The sequence below is a fragment of the Taudactylus pleione genome, unplaced genomic scaffold (genome assembly GCF_031769625.1).
Source record: "Taudactylus pleione unplaced genomic scaffold, aTauple2 ptg000556l, whole genome shotgun sequence".
In the NCBI taxonomy this organism is placed as follows: domain Eukaryota; kingdom Metazoa; phylum Chordata; class Amphibia; order Anura; family Myobatrachidae; genus Taudactylus; species Taudactylus pleione.
In genome coordinates this window covers 11156847-11171165 of record NW_028284958.1, presented here as the reverse complement: position 1 = coordinate 11171165, position 14319 = coordinate 11156847, and the positions used below count along the sequence as shown (strand labels likewise).

General features: G+C 40.6%; 1 protein-coding gene across 2 annotated transcripts in view; it reads right to left on the bottom strand.

Annotated features, from left to right (window-relative positions):
* Positions 1-1433: 1433 nt before the first annotated feature.
* The window catches only part of MCTP2 (multiple C2 and transmembrane domain containing 2), a 196250-nt gene continuing 183364 nt past the window's right edge, over positions 1434-14319 (bottom strand). For both annotated transcript variants that reach the window (XM_088452680.1, XM_088452681.1), the window contains exons 20-23: positions 8141-8250; positions 5341-5450; positions 4418-4515; positions 1434-3229 (exon numbers count right to left, since the gene is read on the bottom strand). In XM_088452680.1, coding sequence (XP_088308806.1) covers positions 3161-3229; positions 4418-4515; positions 5341-5450; positions 8141-8250 — 387 coding nt within the window. In that variant the 3' untranslated portion in view covers positions 1434-3160. The remainder of the gene's footprint in view (positions 3230-4417; positions 4516-5340; positions 5451-8140; positions 8251-14319) is intronic.

Sequence of the window (14319 nt, the reverse complement as noted above, 5' to 3'; positions counted from 1 at the left end):
ACTGTAATTTCATTTCCCAGTTAGAACTGCATATTTGGATTATGGCTCATGTTATAATAAAGGTCCTAGCAATATGATTTGTTCTTGGTGATATAATATTTATGGACAATACAGATAATTACTTGGCTGCCTTTAATGCTGTACATGCAGAGCCGTACAGGGATCAACTGCGCCCTGAGCCGACAGGGCACCGAGCATATGACATCACACACATGACATCATTGCGCTGCTCAGAGGGGCTGGGCCACAAGCATCGGTAACTGCAGCACTGACTAGAAACACTAACAATCCGATTAGCTGATCAGACTGCAGGGTGCCTGTCTGGAGCATCAAAAGGATGCTCTGCAGCAGCGATCCTGGGTGCAGGGCGCCATTCGGGGTACCCTGCTAGCCAAAAGCAAGGGCAGTGATGGTGCTGCTCACAGAGCCCTGCGTTCTGTGCTGTGGCACCGTTCGCACATCCCTAGTTACAGCCCTGTGTACATGCAATAGTTAGAGGGCGAGACACTGCTAGGGTACCCCATAAAATGTGTTAGTAATTATAAAGAATTGTAGGTGACACCGGGCATCTTTGCAGGTGAAATAGCTTTATCTAAATAATAGATGTTCACTAGCAAGCACCTTCATAGGGGCATATCCAATTGCATTGAACTGGATAGATACATATACTACTACTACTATCCACCAAGTGGATAATTGTACGTATACGTAATGTGATCAATTTATGGAGCCCAATTTACAGGCAAGTTATATATAGACTATGGCCCATATAGTAGCTCAGACTGGATCTTTTAGTTGGACCTGGCTGTATAACCATTGACCGCATCATATATGCAGACTTTTTTTTTCATCTCTGTGCAACTCCAGTGGCAAATTTTTATAGAAACGTCTTGTACACATTGGAAAGTGTTCCACATGCAATAGAGCAGAAATGGTGTTACGCATACCAGCCCAATAAGATTCTGTTATGTCACTAGTACAGTTCTGAAAGCAAATTTCTGATTGGTTGTTAAGGTTTACAGCATCTGTTCTTCAATAACTTTATTGAATATTTTCATAATTACAGGTTGATTCTCCCATATCCAAAATGCTTGGGACCAGAAGTATTTTGGATATCGTATTTTTCCGTATTTGGGAATATTTGCAAATCATGAGATATTGCGGGAATGGGACTCAAATCTAAACACAGAATGCTTTTGTGTTTCATATTAACCTTATACACACAGCCTGAAGGGAATATTAAGCAATATTTTTTATAATTTTGTGCATCAAAGTTTGTGTACATACACTAAATTCATTTATGTTTCATATCGACCTTATACACACACAACGGTGAAGATGATGTTATACAATATTTTTTATAATTTTGTGCATTAAACAAAGTTTGTTTACACTGAACCATCAAAAAGGAGCCACTATCTCAGTCACGATCAAAAAAAAAATCCATATTTCGGAATATTTGTATATGGAGACTCAACCTGTACCACCAAATTCCAGAATTATATAATTCCACCTGTTGATTAATAAACACAGTACACACTTTTCCCTTTTTAATATAGTTTCACTGAGCCAAATGTATAGGATGCACAGACATTAACATTTACAACAAAATATTTTTATTTTATACAAAAATACAATTCTAACCGGATACAAAGCTAAACATCTATAATTATAAATGCATTTTTTTTTAACAATTACTGACTACAATTTTTAAGGAAGATTGCTTTTAGACATAAGGAGTCAGTGTCTTACAAAGAACAAGTGACCAGTAGTAGTAAATCAATATAAAATGCAATAATAAAACTTCCCTTGATTGCAATGAAAAACAAAATCTGAACTGCAGTAATTTTAAATATACATTTTTAACACTAGATTATATACAGATTATACAGAGCGATCAGTGTAACATGGATTTATGTATAGCCCAACACATATAAGTCCTTTGCAGGCTTTTGAATGAAACGTACCTAGGTTTAACATCATATAACGTAATGGAAAGTAGTTCTTGATCAATTCACCCATATAATCCAGAAACACTAGATTAATTGAGTGCTAATGTATGTGTACATCTCAGAAATTGATTGATTTAGTAACGTATACACACAATAAAGAACAATAAAGATTTTATAGCTTTAATATTTAAAATTAAGATCTTTGGCACTGGTATCTAACGTTCCACAAATTGTCAACTTCTTTAAGTTCTAGAAAGTCTTTGGATAAAACAGTATTAAAAAAAACTATTTATTAATGCAACAGTTTAAAACTAGCTTCTTAAACAAAGTTACTTCGTTATATTTCAGCCTCTATATGCTGCTTTTGTGGCACCTTCCTAATAGAAATATCTTTAAAGTAACGTGGTTTCAATTGCTGCCACTACTGTGTATCAATATATTTGTGAAGATCGCATTACATGATTTTTGTAGTGTGCTGAAAATGGATTATATAAATATACATCTTTATTTTTATATTGCTATGTACAAAGTTTGGCAGTAAGGTGCAAATGCAATATTCTTTTCCCAAGAAAATATTATAGGCTTCAACCAGGTAACTTCAGATAAAAATAATATGCTTTGTTGCACACTAGTATGTAACATACAAAAGCATATTGCAACCTGTATGGTGCAGAAAGGGAGATCTCAGCAACCACAAAATGACACCTGATTGTCAAAGACATGCATTCAAGACTGTATAGTCACTAGAATGAATGACATTACTTGGACTAGTCTGTTAATGGTTAATTCTGTTTTTAGTGCATTCAACAAACATATCTTAGGGTTCAACAAAAGAGATCGTTAAGGCCACCATCACAAATGATCAAGTACCTTTGTCCTGTTTTTCTTACCCCTCCCAACAAAAGAAACAGAAAACCTGGCCGACAAAACATTAATATAACACACACTCCCTCTTTTCCAATTCATTTTGTGCTTAAGAAGTTTATTCCCAATTCCTGCTTGCACATCCTTGGTTCATGGTGGAGGTTTAACTGAAACCAGTCAGCAAAACTGTGCTGTCTTTGACACACCTGAGACAGCAGATATCTAGGGGTATCCTGCACCCCTGGTCTTGTCCTTAAGGTGAGGTCAGTGGAGTCCAGGCTTGCAGCGTGAATTAGTGCATGAGTTTACAAATATAAAAAAAGAGGCTTGGTAATAGTTTTCGGTTACAAGCCACTTCGCTTTTTCTTAAAGGCACCTTGATTGCCACAAGGTTTCAATTCGGCATACTGCACCTGTAAAAGTAAACAGATATGACGTTTGCCATTAAGCCATTCTAGCTTTCCACGAAGTGAGCTAATGGCTCCCCAAGGAGACACTCAGAGAATCTACAGAACATTCCGAGTAATGAATCATTTTCTAAACATAAGAACACTGAGAATTAATTGGTAGCCAGAATGGAGTTTCTTCAACATGTGCAAATATTAAGTGCAGAAATTATTTTAATGAGACAGAGTGGTTTCTAACAGATTTTAGCAGTGGCAAATAGGTGTCTCTTTACTGACTTAAGGCTATTACAACGTACTGCACAAGTGAATTAAAAAGGCCCCGGGGAACAAACAAAAAAACGCACATAAGTGAACTGTAACAACCCTAGTACAAATCTATAAATAAGGATGACAAACTGAAAAGCCTACATAAAATAAATTAATTGCATGAGCTGCTCTATACAGCCAGGCATGTTTGTCCACATGGATTCAGTTGCAAGTTCTCCCATGGAATGTTTAAGGTGGCATAATGCTATTCTGGAAGTAGGCGGGTTGCGTTTCTTGAGTATATACGATCAAAAACTCACAGGAAACCATTTCCTGTCTTCTGTAATCTTCACCTGAAAAGGTAATCTAGGAAAATTAAACTGGGGCGGTGAGAGCATCATTTGCCTTTTCAGCGACATGAATGAGCTAAAAAAGACAAAGAAGCAGCCACATTTCATGGGCTGAATTCTGCATTTACTTATCGATTGTGTGAACTGTAAACATTTTACTATTTTCCTATAATATTCATTTGTTTTTTGTGCTCTGCATGCTCAATTATTGCACTTCAAATACGTAAAATCCTGTCCGTGCAAGTTTTTTGGCTGTGGCAAAGTCTCTGGTTGCTCTTAATTCAAAAAAGACCTCTCTCCCACCTCTCTCTGCACTTAAGACCCAGATTTGGCATGTTGCAACCATGGAGGAAATAACTTCTTACCACACTGCTACATCAGAGTGTGGGTTCTAGAATGCACAGTCAGAGTAGGCTTTGGAAATGTAATACCAGCATTAGATACAAATCTCCATATGCCTAGACCTGATTTAATGTGAACATAATTTGAGGAGCCATGTAAATGTCATTTGTGTACCATTATCCTAAGTAGATCTGTTTTGGTAGATTTTCTATGACACTATTACACAGGATCATGAAGAAAATAAAAATCAACTTACCTTTTGAACATCGGATGGTACCCTGGAGAGAAAATCTAGAAACTCATTATTGTCAATGGCGTATGGGTTCCGAAGCCTCTTTGTAAATTTATTGATGCCTGCCAAGAAAAATCCATTTGAGCTTATTCCTACTTTAAAAAGAATGAATGCCAGCACATCAACCGAGACAGCGTGAGCAAATTTACAGGTTAGAAATGAGTGTGAAAACCTGATGTTTGGGTATTATTTTTTTTTTTCTCCTACTGGTCACATGTTAATTTCTCAGAGCAGAAAAGAACACCCAGTCTTCTATATAATGATTTACGCCTGTGACCTTATAATATTTTACTTCAATTGTAAAAGAATATATCATTACCTATGTAAGGTGTGATGACACCCATGTCACACTGCTTAGAAAGTATACAGATAGTCAAAATAATGTTTGCTATACCAGTGTATTACAGAGTCTAGAACATTTATATTGGACACAAAGTAATTTAAGGGAAACTTAAAAAAAAATAAAAAAATCCCTCCAATGACTATGATGAAGGGACAGCAAGAGTTATGCTAAAACTACAGTGAGCAGATCTCTGTTGCACTCCTGACAGCCTCCTGCTCCATTCCCCCTCCCCTCATTATAGAGGGTATACTAATACTGACGTAAAGCAGAACTGATTAGCATGCTGGCTGGACGGTTTAGCATGAGAATCGACACGGCCAGCATGCTAAAACATTGTCTGAGCGAATGTTGCTTTGTTTGTTTGTGTTTAGCGCTACAGGCTATACTTACAAATGAAGAGGACCTTTGCCTGAGGTGAAAGATACTCTAATTACAGTATGGTAACCTATACGATTTCACAAAATAATGTTGAAATTGGTACAAAGCAGATTATTTTACGTTGATTTAAAAAAACACAATTTTCAATTTTAAAAAAGTCACTTACCCCAAATAAGAATGATATATCTTAAAGGTATAAAATACAAAAGAATCGTTGCAACCAAGAGTATGGAACAGGCAAGAAAAGACAGGAATGGAACGCTCCAATTAAATGTGCTGGAAGAAGTAAGAAGAAGGGTGTGATCAGGGTCAACTGGCAAAACTTTTACTCAAACACAACATGTCTTGCTCACGACTTTTCAAAAGTTAAAGGGAAATGAATTTCCATCCTCCTGAGCAGTGAGCTGCCACACGAAGTAAGTTACCACATGACATAACCTAGGGGGTTATTCACCAAGTGCTAATGTGAAGTAACTTGTAGCAAACCTTAAGAAATTGACATTAATCAATGTAATGTGGTGACAATACTATGTGGTGCAAACTAAGCAATAAAAGAAAATACAGGTTGGGTACAAGATGCCGGCACTCATGATTCCAGTGGTGAGAACAGGGCCGGCTCTAGGGGTGTTCGACTAGTATGGTCAAACAGGGGTGCCACCCATAGAGGGTGCACCCCTCCCTAACATCCTAATTTCGGCGGGACAATACTCTCCCGCTGTTGCACCCGTGGGCAGAAGTGGCCAGCGGGTGGTGAAATCGGGAGGTTTGGGACCCCCAACCCTGGAGTCTGAATGGATGATGGGCGTGGCATCCATTCAGTGACGGGAGAGGGCTGGGGGAAGCCCAGCTAGTGAGGCTCCCCCCTCAGCCAGACATTATTTGGAGGTGTGCCATGCGGGCACGCCTCCAAATAACGTCACATAGGGACGTGGCCTATAGTAATTAGGCCACAACCCCATTTCTGGGCGCACTTTGTAGAGCTGGCACAGGGTGCTCCGAACCCTGGAGCTGGCCCTGGGTGAGAATTTAGATGCTGACATCTAGTCGGTAAGTACCCTAACCTTACCCCTAAATCTAACCATCCCTCCCTGCAGCCTAAACCTACCCCCCCATAGCCTAAGCATAACCTCCCCCCACCTCTGCCCTCACAGCATAACCCTCCCTCCCCTGACAGTCGGGATTCTGGCGCTGGCATTTAACTTCCTTAACTCACCTTTTACCTTCACTGATATTCAGTAACACAAGTCTTAATTTCTCACTACATATAACAACTGAATTGATCTTAAAAATTATAATACATATGTCAATCAATCTATATTCCCATATTACCCAGATCTTTGCTTTGTACAGTTTATTCAAAAACTGTACCTCCCGAAAACATTTCCCTACCATTACCTGGATGAGGAACAGAAATTGTTATGCTAAAAGTATATTGGCAAGTTCTCTGTTCAGCCCCTGAAAGGCTGCTGCTCCATCACCTCTCACTATAAAGCATCAGGTCTATTGGAGATAAGGTGAACAGAGAAAGTCCTAGCCAATCAGATCCTAACTGTCATTTTTCAAACACAGCCTGTGACATGGCAGTTAGGAGCTGAGTGGCTGGCACTTTATCTCTGTTCACTTTGTCTTGATCCAAGGCTTAGTAAATACAGTATAACCCACAATGCTGACGTAAAGCAGGACTGGTTAGCAGGCTGGCTGGCTTGAGTTTGCCATTTTCTCTATCCAGTTCCCTTATATGAAAGCACACACCTATTTATAAACACCACACTGATAAGCAGGTGCTCTGGAGCTCATGTGGCTCCTAGTTACTAGTCCACCTCCCAGAAGTATGTAAGTGTTCTGCACTCACTCTTGCACAGTGGCTCACTTGCTTTAAGCCCCATGGTCCAACGCTTTACTCAAAATAAACTGCCCGCCTGAAATGCATGCTGAACAGAAGACGCACTGTGCAATCAGGACTGAGCTTAGCCAGGCTCCTGGAGAGTTTAAAGAGGTTGGGAAGTGTTTTTTCCTTGAATGACTTTAGAACCACTTTACACAGAAAGGCACTTTCTGACAAAGGCACAGAAAGCCAACAGAAACACTGCCAAGCACAATACAACTATATTACTAAAACACCTGGCAATACATGGAATTAAAATGGTCACCAGTCAAGCGGGCAGTATCTATATAATCTCACACTCTCTTACTGCTTGTACAGCAATAGCTGTGGGCACTTAAGACATGAATCATTATTTCTAATGCTATAACCTAGTGCACAGGTACTGCTCTCAAATGACATCACCGTTTAAAACACTATATTAAATTATACTATTGACTGTGATAATATATAATCAGATTTTGACATTTTCATGGGAGCAATCATATTACCTAATTTCATCAATAACCTAGTTTATTAAACCAGTTAATTGCTTTCCTCTGATACTTTCACCTACAGATGTGTACACATACATCTAGCCTCCCTGCGCATTAGAAAGCCCTTTTAGTAACGCCATGCCTTGGTACCACTCAGTAGTGCCAAGAATACTTTCATGCAACTTTCCCCTTATAACGCATCTTATTTGCAAATGCAATGTGAATAGGACACACAAACAGCTAATGCTGATTAATATGAAATGCGGCATGCCTATACTCTGTGTGCGACTGCGGGTGTATGTGTAGCCGCTGACCCTGTAACACAGCATTTTGTATGCAGATACACCCGCAGTCGCATGCTGCATATCATTTTACTCAGCAGAAGCTGCTTGTGTGTCCTAGTTGCTTTGTGAATAAGTCACATTTTAATAGAAAAAGTTGCATGAAAACACAATCAGTGCAATAGTGTCGCACGGCGCTCACACGTTATGTGTACGTAGGATAGATTTATGTGGACACATCTGTATAAAAGTATTTTTACAAACCGATATTCTGTCCTGCGCTTTATAAGTGTACCCATACGCGAGAAAGGAGGGGGGGGGACTTACTTCTTTATTCGTTCCCCAAAACAGGAAATTTCTTCTAAAAAATTCTGAACTGTAATAACAATATCTTGTACCATCTGAATTCGGTCTCTTATGCTCTTTTTTTCAGACTCCTGGGAAAAAAAACAATAAAAAAAAAACCAAAACACTTTTATTATAAAGTAAAAACCTCATGTACTGTAGGGAGTTACTTACAGAAAGTATTTATTTTGGTAGATCTGGAAGATATTGTGTCTAAGTTTGTCAGCGGCAGTAATAAGCAGCGGCAATGACTGAACATTACAGCCAGTACAAGACTACTCGTGCTGCAGCAGTAACACATCAGCTGGCAATGCCATGGACATCCTGCTGACTTTATTTACACATTTCAGATTGAACTAAGAAATGTGGTGATAACACAGTTTAACAAGCACAACATTACTTCTGCTGTAACTATCAGGCTGCTCAAGAAGAGCAGGGCTGATGCAATCTGAGCAACATAATAGCAATCACATTTTTATTATTATTATTATAGAGCGTACAGAAAAGAGATCTGTTTTTTTTTTAAAAACAAAAATTGTGTCATCAAAACTATGCAGCCAATATGAGATGGTGAAAAGGAAAGAGGGTTTTAAAGGAAGTGTAAATGAAAGAATCTGCATTGGATTTCTTTTGTAAGTGAACTGTCGGAGTTACACAGCTTTATAATATCCATTTGCAGGGTATTTCTCCAAGTTGGGCTGCATGATTGGTAGTTTAGCCAAGAGCCGCCAAATCTAAAGGGCTGGTAATATCCCAATATCGGCTGTGACCAAAGAGTGTTTATGCCAAGCAGCTCTCAAAACAGCAGTCTTATAACAATTAATAGTAAGAAAACTAAAAACAGTTTTACATATTTTGGGAGATTTACGGTACTTTATAAAAGATAATACAGACTTTCAATTGTGTTTGGTTTTTTTTACTTTTCAGGGCCACGAATGTTGTGCAGCCCCTCACCCCAATATGATTCTTCCCTCTTTTACACTGACAAATATACAAAAAGATTACCCACCTAACCTGACATTATGTTACCATAGTCCTGTGCCACCCAGATGGATGCAATAACGCAGTCCCACTCCGGGATATGAATTGAGATACCAAGCGAGGCCATCGCAAATCTAAGCAATTGCATACACATAAGCAACCGCCATCGCAGGTCATTCGATAATCGCCCATCTGAGTAGCTCTGTGGTCACGCAGAGTGTGACGCCACAAAGACTGTTATGTCGCGTCTCCATCTTTGTTACCTCGCCAAAACGGTCCCTGAATGTCAATCACTTTGCTGAGAAATGACAAGTGCGCAGTCAGCCGATAATTGCTCAATTGTGTAAATATTGGCATTGCCTACATATCTGCATCAAAATAACCAACCTGGTTTGCCTTGAAAACAATTGCCACTTTAAATCTAGCAGCTAGATCGCCAAAAGTGTTCTGGGCCCCCAAATCACAGATTATTACATTTGGGTCATCATCATAGTTGCTGGCAATGAAAGCAGAAGTATGCCCACTGCAAAGAGAAACTTTCCAGCTGAGGCTGAGTGGTGAATGAGGGAAATAAGGTGGGCAAGATAGGTTGAAGAGGGGCAAGGTGGCACTGGGGAAGGCCAGAGAAAAGGAAGTTACAGTAGTCAAGGCGAGAGATAATGAGAGAGTAAATGAGAGCTTACTTCCAAAGTGAGAAAGGGATGTATCCTGGAGATGTTGAGGAGGCGGCGAAAGCAGCAGAAATGGGTGAGGAACTGAATATAGGGGGTGAAGCATAGGGAGTAGCCTAAGCTGGTGCCCAGGCTAAATAGGAAAGGAGGTGAGGTGACATGTATGGGGGGGGGATCGTGGGGAGAAAGATTTCAGTTTTAGAAATATTGGGCCAGGTACAGAGCCGCACGCAATGCCGATGATTACGTAATGAGTGATTTTTTGCAACTGCCAAAAAATCTCATCCAGCGCATGTGTTACACAGAGTGTATGGACAAAATGGCCGCTGCGACCAAGACCAGCAGGATCAGAAATATTGTGGAAAAGTGATGGCCATCCCCGGGCAGTGACTAGAAACTAATGCAAAGATGGTCCGTTTAATGGAAGTGCCGCAGGCGTGTTAGTGAAAGCTGCTGTGTATACAGACACACAACCACAGACATAGGCGGCCATAGTCAGATGGAGAAACTGCAGGTGCCATAGGGCTCCAGCAAGTTTCGATGGTGCGACCGATGATGGAGTCTAAGAATGCACCAATCTGTATTACTGCGTGTCCAGATGCTGGAAGTGGGCATCTCAGTCCTTGCACATTTAGCCACAAGGTTGTACACGAGGGAAAGAGTTTGTAGCGGCATTTGCATAAAGTCACAAACGGACGATCGCCAATACATGCTGCTGTGTCGAGTCGAAGAAAGCACTGGGGCATCCAGCTTGAGGTGACCGTAAGACAGATGGAAATATTAGACTGTAGGAAATAGGAGAGGTCAGAGGAAGAGAGATGCATTAGGGCATCACCAGTGTACACGTGATATTGGCGACCAAAGAAAGGAGACGTAGAATTATGGGTAAAAATAATAAACCATTTTCAGACTTCTTAGACTCATGTGGGTTCAATGCAACATAAAAACATATAAGCAATGCATATCTTAGGAGGTGCAAAGTGATTTAATAGGAGAAAGAAAATAAAACGGATTCCGCTTGATAAGTATTCTTCTCCATGCGTCTGACAAAACTGTACATGATCAACTGACTGAACAATTGTTGTCAGTTTTAGCCTTGGAAGAAGCTGGAGTATATGGTTATTACCTAACTGTACTTCACATTTACTGTAGATTCGCAATGTAACATTGTTGATCACAAAAACAAATCTGCTGTAACAAAACGGATGAAACTGCAACCATGGTTGGGAAAGAGAATGCCTTGGTAATAAAATATTTGGGTCAAGGATGGAGCCTACAACAAAGTTTGAAACAGGATTCATTCTAACCTAAAGATAATGGAGATAAAATTAAATGACTCCATCACTGAAAGATCTGTGGACTATTGCCATTTCAATACCAAACTCAGCAGCAGGGGCATTTTAAGAGAGTAGGGGGCTCGTGTGCAATCTCTGTCTGGGGCGCCCTCCTGTCTACCTGGCAGCACACCGAGCGCAGCAGTAGACTCTGGGCACTAGGCTGTGCCTGTGTTTAAAGTGCATGCGCAGGTCAACGGAGAAATGGTGCGGCGGCTTTTTTCCCTACTGCTCATGTGCAATACTCTGGGAAAGCAACGGCCATTTTCCAGGCGATTTGTACAGTGATGCTACTGCCAACGTGGGACTCCACAGAGGTAAGTATTGAATAAATGGGTGCAGGGTATGCAGTGTGGGAATGCAGAGAGGTAAGTATTGAATACATGGGAGCAGGGCAGGGGTTAAAGTGGGCCCGAATGGGGCGGAACTGCGTTCCATCACTTCTATTTGGAGACTGAATCAGTTCAGCCTCCTCCGACCCACCTCAGCCCGTCACCGCAGGGAGGCTCCATTTGCCGGGCGACCGCTGAGATTTTGTTACCAGCGGATGCCTGGCTACCTCCCTGCAGCGCCAGCTGGAGGCTGGAGCACACGCTTGAGCTCCGGCTTCCCCCATGGGCACTATGGGGGAGAAATCATTAAAAAAACGCAGATGGGGGGTGAGTTCTACCACTTTAAACACTGGTGCAGGGTGTGCATTTTGGGGCCGTGTGAACTACACACCTTGCACCCATTATAGATACACCCCTGGTCAGCAGGTATGCTACTTCAACAATATCTGAGAGACCTGACTGCGCTTTTTAATTAGTTTTAGCTACAGAAGTAAATTTGTGATGTAGGGGGGGGGGGTCTATTCATTATCTGTTATTTTTTACAAAAGCAGGTGAAAATGAACGCTTTCACCATTTATAGAAATTTTGTATTGGGGCAATTCATCATGAAGGTAACGCAGGAGATATCAGAGATATCTCCTGCTTACCTTTCTCTCCCGATGTGGCCCACTGTCCCCATACACTAATACAGGGATCTAAATTAATCAAGCTCTGAAAATACAATATTTTCAGAGCTCGACTGCAGGAGCATTCACCATCCTCAAATGGTGTTTGCTCCCGCACACCTGCTCCTTCCCTATGGGAAGGAGTCCCGGGCTGCGAAGAGGGATTCTTTTGGATCCCTCTGCACGGCTACATCCGCCGGATGCCGGGGCTTTGTGCACCTGTGTGAACTCTAGTTCATGCAGAGTCACTAGCACTGCCAAGTCAAACGTTCAGGAAGACAGCTAATTTTCGGATCAGCAGTCTCCGTGACGGAGCAATAATGGATTTCTCCAGCGTTCACCTTAAGTAAGAATATTAATTATTATTAACACAAAAAGAGAGAATACTAGCGCACTGAAACACTGGGGACTGTCCAAGTTAAGTGAGCTGCAGTTTAGGGTACCTGACTCGAACCCTGAACATATAAACACAAATGAAGAATAAACTGTGCTCAACTAGACGTGGTTATAGAACGTTGAGGGTGTTTATATATAGATACTATGGGTCAGTATCTAGACAAAATGACACAACACATATTAATGATCTCTGTATTAATGGAATAGTTCAATGACCAAAGATTGTAGGAAAAACCTACCATATAAACTGATACTGACCTGTTGGGCTACTAAAAATCACTGAGTATGCTGGTACATGGATAAATAATTTAATGGAAAATTAAAAATAAAACAGAAGTAAACTCAAACATAATTGGATATATCAACATATAGGTTCAATAAGTATGAAACACACAGTAAAAATAGTACATAGGAATTAAATAGTAAAAGTTCCCAATCCTCTGATTGGCGTGAATAAAGATCAATTATGTAGGGGAGATCAGTTACAGGATCTGCTGATCATGAATGGAAAAGACCCCCGGTAGGTCAATAACTGTATATATAAATTTCTGGAATAGATCACAAGGAGAATTGTCCTGGTGGGTGATTGAAAGGAGAATGTAGGGGAAAAATCCGGTATGTGGAACGGTGATGGTACCAGCGACGTCCCGCTGATACTTGATGTTAAGTCCTGGTGTTATGTACAGAGATGCCCGGGGTAGACTTCTTTGAGGAGGGAGTATGGACTATCCGGCAAGTAAGGGGTGTATCTCGACCAGTAGGCACTCCTATGGCGACTGTCGGCGGAACGTCTGGTCCCAGGTGTTCGCCAGCACCGCTACACGGAGTGATCACTATGTTGGTGGGGAGGGATATTATGGCTCGAGCTTTTAGAGCCGGTGACCATATATCCCCTCCGCACTTGGAGACTTACCTTCCCGTCTCTCGCCGTTGTCCGCTCCTTCCTCCGGCCGGTGCTTGCTTGCAGTCTCGCATCCTTCTCCTCGCGTGGCAGCGATGGCTGGGGTGCGCGCGTGTACAATCTTCTCCTCCGTCTCCTTACTTCCGGGATGTGGTCACGTGATGATGATCAAGCCGCGGCTTAGTGGGTCTCAATGTAAGCAGTCTTGTGTAACAGATCTCCAATGAAAATGACAGAATCACAATGTCTCAATGTCTCCAACGCGTTTCTGCCTATTCAGGCCTTTTTCAAGGAGTAAATGGTGTCATTGATCCTGTGTTTAAATAGAGGAAGGTCCTCTTGTAATAGGTCATAGCCCAGTGGGAGGGTCTCAGTGATTTTAATGGAAAAGTCTGGAATAAGGACTTTGGGATATGGACCTTGGTACTTGGTTTAACATAAATTGCGGACCGTAGAGGTTGATGAAATACAGATTCATATAGCAAGCAAAGAATGAAAATCTTCATAAAGAAAAATGTCAAAAAATAAAAATAATAATAGTATAAATATAAATAAAAATAAATATAAAAATAAAATTAAATTAAAAAAATAAATAAAATATGAAATAAAATATAAATAAAGGAATAGTAAAAATAATACTCATAATATTTATTTTTATTTTTAATTGTCATGATTAATACCAGGGTAGTGAGGGGTGTATTTGTGGAAATGTAAACACATCCATCTTCATTTTCTGTAGTGAGTATTAATAAATATCGGGCCGTATTGGCATCGTTGTGCCTCTTATTAATGAATTATTTAGAGATCTCATTTGTTGTTCTTACATATAATAGATTTGACCTCATTATCTAAATTATGTCCTCGAGGGGCGAATGTTCTAA